General features: G+C 50.8%; 1 protein-coding gene across 1 annotated transcript in view; it reads left to right on the forward strand.

Moving 5' to 3' along the window:
* The window catches only part of LOC125742317 (protoheme IX farnesyltransferase, mitochondrial), a 34176-nt gene extending 29820 nt beyond the window's left edge, over positions 1-4356 (forward strand). Inside the window, 2 exon segments of the mRNA XM_049014224.1 lie at positions 1742-1974; positions 3492-4356. Of these exon segments, the coding sequence (XP_048870181.1) occupies positions 1742-1974; positions 3492-3916 (658 nt within the window). The 3' untranslated portion in view covers positions 3917-4356.
* Positions 4357-8208: the final 3852 nt, after the last annotated feature.

Below are 8208 nucleotides of genomic sequence, written 5' to 3' on the forward strand. Positions count from 1 at the left end.
AATTTAGTTTTAGTCTTATTTAAGTAATGAGATATTTTTAGTTTAGGTTTAGTTGAGAAATTACAGGGTATTTAGGCGTGCCGTGTGATCAGAGTGACCTTTCACCCTCCTCAGTCAGATAGCGATGTTTGGCTTCCTTCCTTGGCCGGCTGAAGATCGCTTAAGATTGGTGAATGTTTGCTCCTACCCCAGGTGGGGTGACAGGTGTGAGGGATGGGGAGGCTTCCCAGGGCCCCGGGTTCGATTGAGTAACAGGGAGGGGCCACTAGACACACAGGTCCCCGATAACCTTCCCACTGCCCCCATCAAAGCAGTGTCTGTGAGTTTGGGGGCACATGGCCGCAGCTCCACTCTTTTTTTCCCCTCCATTCCTGGGGGGTTAACTCACACCATGGGCATTTCACCCGCTTGTATGTGTGGTGGGGGTGGCCATCCGTGTTGTAGTGGAAAGACGACCTGAGGTTATGTATGTGGCCCCCACCCCAAGCTGCGTGATATGATCTTTTTTTTTGGGGGGGGGGGGGGAGTGGCAACAGAGCCCCCCCACAGTGGTGCGTGTGGACGGCTGTGACAGCAGTGATATAAAACCCCGGATTTCCATCGACCTGGTCTGTCAGGCTGCACACGGTCAGCGTCTTAATCCCCCCCCCCCCCCCCCCCGCCTGATCCGCTGGGTGTTTCCCCGTGACCCCCCCCCCCCCCCCCCCGCCCAGCTTTCTCAAAGCAGGTCCAGTTTCAGAGTCTGTCTGTGCAGTTTACCCCCCCCCCCTTAGGGAACACTGGCAGGAAAACTCTTATCTGATGGTTCTTTTTGTCTCTGGTCTCAAAGGGGGGGGGGGGGTGAATGTGCAGCTTCAAAGGTAACTTCGGGCTTTTAAGACGTCCCTGTGTGGGCTCTGTGTGAAGCACCAGCCAGGCCCCGACTTCCATGGCGCTGAATAAACAATGGTCCACAAACGCAGACGCCCTGGCGGCCTGCAGGGGGCGCTCTTCAGGCTGCTCATCTGCATGTCCTACTACTGTATGGGAGTGAATGCCAGCAGGATGGGAATGGAGGGTGTGTGTGTGTGTGTGTGTGTGTTCGTGTGTGTGTGTGTGTGTGTGTGTGTGTGTGTGTGTGTGTGTGTGTGTGTGTGTGTGCGCCCCTGCGTGAGTAAGAGCACAGTGATGGGGTGTCCGGGGTTGGGGGGGGCTGGCCTGTGTTTACTCGGCCCCTTATCCCTGAGTGCCTGTTTAGCTGTTCAGTTCCGGCAGCTGTTTAATAGCTTTCTGGTGAAGTTCAGAGCCGTGAGCTGGGTGTGGTGATCAACGTCACCGGACATGGAGACCTTTCCGCTAACCCTAACCCTAAATCTTAGGCTTAATGCCAAATCTAACCCTAACCCTAAATCTTAGGCTTAATGCCAAATCTAACCCTAACCCTAAATCTTAGGCTTAATGCCAAATCTAACCCTAACCCTAAATCTTAGGCTTAATGCCAAATCTAACCCTAACCCTAAATCTTAGGCTTAATGCCAAATCTAACCTTAACCCTAAATCTTAGGCTTAATGCCAAATCTAACCCTAACCCTAAATCTTAGGCTTAATGCCAAATCTAACCCTAACCCTAAATCTTAGGCTTAATGCCAAATCTAACCCTAACCCTAAATCTTAGGCTTAATGCCAAATCTAACCCTAACCCTAAATCTTAGGCTTAATGCCAAATCTAACCCTAACCCTAAGCCTCGCCCTGCCCCCCCAGCCCTCTCCACGCCGTGACTTTCGCTGCCTCCTGTGCCGTGCCTGGCGTGGGTCTTCTCACGTTGGCTGTAAACCCCCTGACGGGCTTCCTGGGGGCCCTCAACATCGTGCTGTACACCTGCTGCTACACACCACTCAAGAGGCTGAGCATCGCCAACACATGGGTGGGGGCTGTGGTGGGTGCCATCCCCCCCATCATGGGCTGGACCGCCGCCACTGGCTCGCTGGACGCAGGTATGCGACTTCTCCATGTTCTCCAATGTCCTCTGTTCTGTTAGGACCCAGCGTCTAAGCCTGTGCGCTGCCACCCCCCCCACCTGCCTAATTTGACCTGTTTTCTGACTTGCCCCACCCACCCCCAACCTTGACATGTAAATTGATGGTGAACTTTTCTGTTTGTAGAACAAATTTATGGGTGGGGGCTATGGGAGGGGTGTGGCTGGGGAGATTGTGGGAGGCGGTGTCCTGGGTCCGGTTGCTGTGGCAATTGCCAGCCACACTGGTGCAGATCTGATTCTGGTTGTGAGCGGAGGATCTGTTTTGGCCATTCACTGCCAAGGTGGAATAATATTTACGGAAGCGCGTTTGTATTTGTTCGCTTGTTTGTCTTGTTTGTTTTTGTTCGCTTGTTTTTGTTTAAGCTGCTTAACAATAAAAGCTGCTTCTAGATCCAGTTAACCTTTCCCCAAGGCTCGCTGTCTCCAGGTACAGCAGCATTTCTGTATCTATCTCAGCGCCTTGCAGTATAGCGCCTTGCTGTATAGCGCCTTGCCTTCCTCCATCAGGCTGGATCGCTGAGGCAATTCATGACGCACTGTGTGACCAAAACACTTTCCTGGCAAATTCCTAGTACTTTTGTCTGCCTTTCCCCATCTCCCCGGCCACAGCTGGCCGCCCTCCACCTAAGCGACCCAGGTTCTGCTCGCTGGTCCGAGCTGCCATGAGTAAGCAGGTGCCGGCCCAAACTCCCCGCAGCCACGCTAACGTGGCGTGTCAGCTGCCAGTAAACGATAGCGTTGTTGTGTTTACACGGGATGAGGTGTAGCTTCATGTTTCTCGTGGTTTTACTGCCGGATATTTACTGAAGAATCCAGTTAAGCACCTGGCCCAAGGGTCCAACAGCTGCCCTCGCCCCTGTCTGTCAGTTTCTTTATGTCTGTCTGTCTTCATTTTTCTCTCTGTTTCTCCCTATTTCTGTCAGTGGTCTTTTTCTGTCTCACTGTCTGTCAGTCAGTCTCTGTTTCTGTCTGTCTCTCTCTCTCAGCCTTTGTCTCTCTCTCAGTCTGTCTGTCTGTCTGTCTGTCTGTCTCGGCTGCTTTTCTTTCTCTCAGTTGCTGTCAGTCAGTAAGTCTGTCTCTCTTTCTTTCTCTCTGTCTGTCTCTCTATCTCTGTCAGTCCGTATGTGACACTTTACGGGCTGTTCGATTATGACTAAAATCATAATCATGATTAATTTGTTCAGTATTGAAATCATGATTATTTAGCATGATTACTCATTGATTTTGGAAATATGCATTTAACCAATAAAAAACTTGTGCTTTTAGCAGTGGATTTCTTCCGCTGAGATGCAGAAAAGGGTCTGGAAAGGGCTGTGCTGGATTTATAACACAAGACAATGAAATGTGGCACGATAATTGTTTTATCGCGATTTTGTTTTGATAACTGTCAGAAGCCAAAATCATAAATGTAATAAATATTCCATTGTTTGTTCAGCTCTAATTTCTGCTGTTATCTGTCCCCCTGCACTGCAGGTGCCCTCCTCTTGGGGGCGTTCCTGTACTCATGGCAATTCCCCCACTTCAACTCGCTGAGCTGGAACCTGCGTGAGGATTACTCCCGGGGCGGGTACCGCATGATGTCGGTGACGCACCCGGCGCTGTGTCGGCGTGTGGCCCTGCGACACAGCCTGGCCCTCATGGGCCTCAGCACTCTGGCGCCCCCTCTGGGCGTCTCTACCTGGACCTTCCCGCTCATCTCGCTGCCCATCAACCTGTACATCAGCTACCTGGCGCTGCGTTTCCAGCGGGACGGAGACCGCGCCAGCGCACGCCGCCTCTTCTTCTGCAGCCTCTGGCACCTGCCCATGCTCCTCCTCCTCCTCATCACCTGCAAGAAGCCACGTGCCGAGCATGGGGGGGCCCAGACCACAGTGGGGGGCCAGGTCCAGGACAGTTAACCCTTGGCCTTGCCTGTCACTCCCACCCCCGCACATCTGGACGCGAGAATAGCGACAATTAGGATCTGCTTTAACAAGAATAACTCAAAACGTTATGATTTCAGGGATCTTGTAATCAATCATTTGTGTGTGTGTGTGTGTGTGTGTGTGTGTGTGTGTGTGTGTATGTATGCATACGCCCTCCCGCGCGTTAATTTATTCACACACCAGTGATGCGTACAACCGACTGGCAGCTTGATGTTTAATTACAGAGCTAAACGAATGTATGTCACTCTCTGTCTCAGTCCTGCCCGACTTGTGAACTGCTCAGTTCTCTAGGAAAGCCTCGTTTCTAGTGCTGTGATGTGATTTCTGACCACTGCTGTTACACAGTTCAGTGCGCTGACATACTGTATGTGGATGGAAGCCCTGTGCCACACCAATAAAGAACAATCGCTGTCCTCCCTCGCCTCCTTTCTTGGTGTGTTTCTGGGTTTAATGCTGTCTGATCATTTATAAAACATTTTTCCATCCAAGGATGCGTAGTTTATAGTTTGTTTTCAGTTACTTGTCTAATAATGTTTTCTCCAGGGGCCCTGCCACCCCCCCCCCACCCCGATTTGCACTTGTAACTCCCCTTTTTAGCTCAGCTCCCTCCAGCCTGGGTTAGGGTTGGGTTTCTCCTATGTTGCTTTCACCATGGCTGGTTACTCTTTCGTTAATCGCAATTTGCCACCCTGCTGGCTGTCTGTAACCACGACAACCTCTACCCTACGGTCTCTATACCAGACCTTCTGTCTGCCAGTGTGTTACCATGCCCCCCCAGGGCATATTCTGTCTGTCAGTGTGTTACCATGCCCCCCCCCAATGCACATTCTGTCTGCCAGTGTGTTACCATGCCCCCCCCCAGGGCACATTCTGTCTGCCAGTGTGTTACCATGCCCCCCCCAGGGCACATTCTGTCTGCCAGTGTGTTACCATGCACCCCAGTGCACATTCTGTCTGCCAGTGTGTTACCATGCCCCCCCAGTGCACATTCTGTCTGCCAGTGTGTTACCATGCCTCCCCAGGGCACATTCTGTCTGCCAGTGTGTTACCATGCCCCCCCAGGGCACATTCTGTCTGCCAGTGTGTTACCATGCCCCCCCCCAGGGCACATTCTGTCTGCCAGTGTGTTACCATGCCCCCCCAGTGCACATTCTGTCTGCCAGTGTGTTACCATGCACCCCCGTGCACATTCTGTCTGCCAGTGTGTTACCATGCCCCCCCAGTGCACATTCTGTCTGCCAGTGTGTTACCATGCCTCCCCAGGGCACATTCTGTCTGCCAGTGTGTTACCATGCCCCCCAGTGCACATTCTGTCTGCCAGTGTGTTACCATGCCCCCCCAGTGCACATTCTGCCTGCCAGTGTGTTACCATGCCCCCCCAGTGCACATTCTGCCTGCCAGTGTGTTACCATGCCCCCCCAGTGCACATTCTGTCTGCCAGTGTGTTACCATGCCCCCCCCAGGGCACATTCTGTCTGCCAGTGTGTTACCATGCCCCCCCCCCCCAGGGCACATTCTGTCTGCCAGTGTGTTACCATGCCCCCCCAGTGCACATTCTGTCTGCCAGTGTGTTACCATGCCTCCTCAGGGCACATTCTGTCTGCCAGTGTGTTACCATGCCCCCCCCAGGGCACATTCTGTCTGCCAGTGTGTTACCATGCCCCCCCCCAGGGCACATTCTGTCTGCCAGTGTGTTACCATGCCCCCCCAGTGCACATTCTGTCTGCTAGTGTATTACCATGCCCCCCCAGGGCACATTCTGTCTGCCAGTGTGTTACCACGCCCCCCCAGGGGACATTCTGCCTTCCGGTCTGTTATCATGCCCCCCACCTCTTTTTATGAAGTGGCACTGGGATTTTTGGGGGGGTCATGTTTGGGGAGGGGGGTGGCTATAGGGAGCAGTCCAGCTGTTGTGGGGGGGGCACTCATACTTGTATCAGATATCGGCGGCAGCCAGGGTCTTCCAGCATCCGCTCCATCTGGGTGGCTGTGAACATGGACAGCCACCCAACCCCCCCGGCCCATTTCTTTCCCCCTCCCTGCCTTGACCTGTCTAGTCTCCTTTCGTCTCTGCAAACCTCCGCGATGTTGCCTTCTGAGATGCTCCATTACTGCTTCCCCGGCAGGACGCCTTTGGGTCCAAGCTCTACCGGTACGGTGAGTCCATCCGGAGGGACCCAAGCGGTCGCTTCTGTTAAGTCATTACGAGCTCATGTTTAGCTGGTGTTCCTCACCACTTTGTTTGCCATTATTTCCCCATTCTTCGTTTCCGAGTTAATCTGTGAGTACTGTTGCATGTCTTGTTTCGTTAGACCAAAATGTTGTTCATGTTTAAAAGTCAGACCCTACCGCATAGAAAATCACGCAAATCGACTTCTCTGTGATCCACGGTAGATGCAGGTGAGGACTTGAAGTTCCCCATAGCGAAATCAACACCCACGGAGCCCCGACTTTAATGTACGCGGCCCCCGCGTCTGTGGGCCAGTGATGGAAAAAGCGGCCGCTTTCGGGCACGAATCTCCTCTTTTTTCCACTTTATCCTGAACGCAAAATGTGTTGAACACCTGTTAGCGCTTAATAATATATTTAAATAGTTGAAACCTCGATCGATGCATGGGAATGCCATTAAGAGCGCCTGTTATTTATTCAGTGCATCATCATTTGTTAAATGATAAATAGTAAATTGGTGTAATTCCACAGTAGGGCAAAGTGTCATGAAAGTGGGAGGGACTAAATCCAGTGTAAATCTAGTGTAAGTTAATTATATTAAATATCAGCTCAGCTCACTGACACCAAACATAATACCTTGGTTAGCGCCCTCCGCAGTCCCCGTACCGGTACCTTGTTGTTTATAATGAACGGGCCACAGTTCATCTAGGAAAGCGGGAAGTAATTAATTTTAAAACAAACTGGGGACGTGCTGAGAACACACCCTCCCCCGGCATCTCGGCGCCCCCTGACGATCCCATTGCCCCTTCGATGCAGGGCGGCGGAGAGCCGTGTCGGGTCGTCTCCCTCCGAGGCCAGCCTGGGCTGGGCGCCCCCCCTTCTGCTTTATTATGGATTTATCCGGCGTGTGTTTCTCTGTGGAAAGGTGCGGCCCGGATATGAAACCAACCTTAATCGAGTTCAATCAATTTAGGCATGAATACTACATACAGTCTAAGAGACCGCGCACACCGCGTTCTTTTCGCTTATATGTGCGCATCTAGAGGCCTGTCGCAGGTCATTAGCGGAGATTAGCGGCCCTAAATACGCCGGAGTGCGCGGCGATGCCCCCGGGGCGCTTATCCCGCTGCAGTCCCGTTTATAACGGGATAATGACACAATTGCATTTGGATCGCGTTCAGCTTAAAGAAATTAAACTTCACAAATTATTCCTATATAAACAACAGCTTGAAAAGCTCTGACTCATACCGGTAAATCATCTTCTAGGAAGGAAAACTCACGCGCTTGAGGACCTGTTTTCGGGTACCGAATGTCTTAAATCTGGATAACGCGAAATTTACAGGAAAATGTTTTAAAATGTTACACACAGAATGATAATTACCGAATTAGCCCATTATTATTATTATTATTATTTTATTATTATTATTATTATTATTATTACAGTAGCCTATTAGTAGTTGCTGTGGTTGGTATGCTTTGTAAATCTGTTTTTGATCGTAAACCTGGGCACTGGCGTGATTCTCTCGTTTAATGCCTAACAGATGAATTTTTCTCAAACAGCAACAAGGTGCATGCGAGGTGGGTACTGCTTTACTGTGTGATACGGGATTGACGTCCACAGACGGTTCTTTCCTTTTTGAAGGAGAACAGACAGAAGTCGAGTACCTTTTTAATGCTCTCACATTTCACCAAGACCTTTTTCATAATTTTAGGTGAACTCCGCACCCCACCCATTATAAACGTGCCGAGAAATGTGCTCTTTCCTTCGAATAATTACGTCCCGTACACCCCCCCCGCTTTATTCTTCGTCTAATGTTCCCTCTTAATGTGGTCGCATAAATTATGCTTTTGGTTAAAAGGGCTGTTTCCGGGCCACGTGTGGCTTTGCGGTCTCTTATTAATAGTAAGGCCTGCATTTAATGACCGTTTTGTAATTTAGCTAAAACTGTACAATTCGGAAGTGATCCACCCAAAAGTCCTATATGTCTAAAACATATTGCAATACACCGACATATAAGGAATGAATCTCCCATAGAACAGATTAAAACCCCGCAAACACGTGAATGACAAAAATAGACTTATCTGATGTTAACCCC

This window comes from Brienomyrus brachyistius, chromosome 5 (assembly GCF_023856365.1).
Source record: "Brienomyrus brachyistius isolate T26 chromosome 5, BBRACH_0.4, whole genome shotgun sequence".
Taxonomy (NCBI): domain Eukaryota; kingdom Metazoa; phylum Chordata; class Actinopteri; order Osteoglossiformes; family Mormyridae; genus Brienomyrus; species Brienomyrus brachyistius.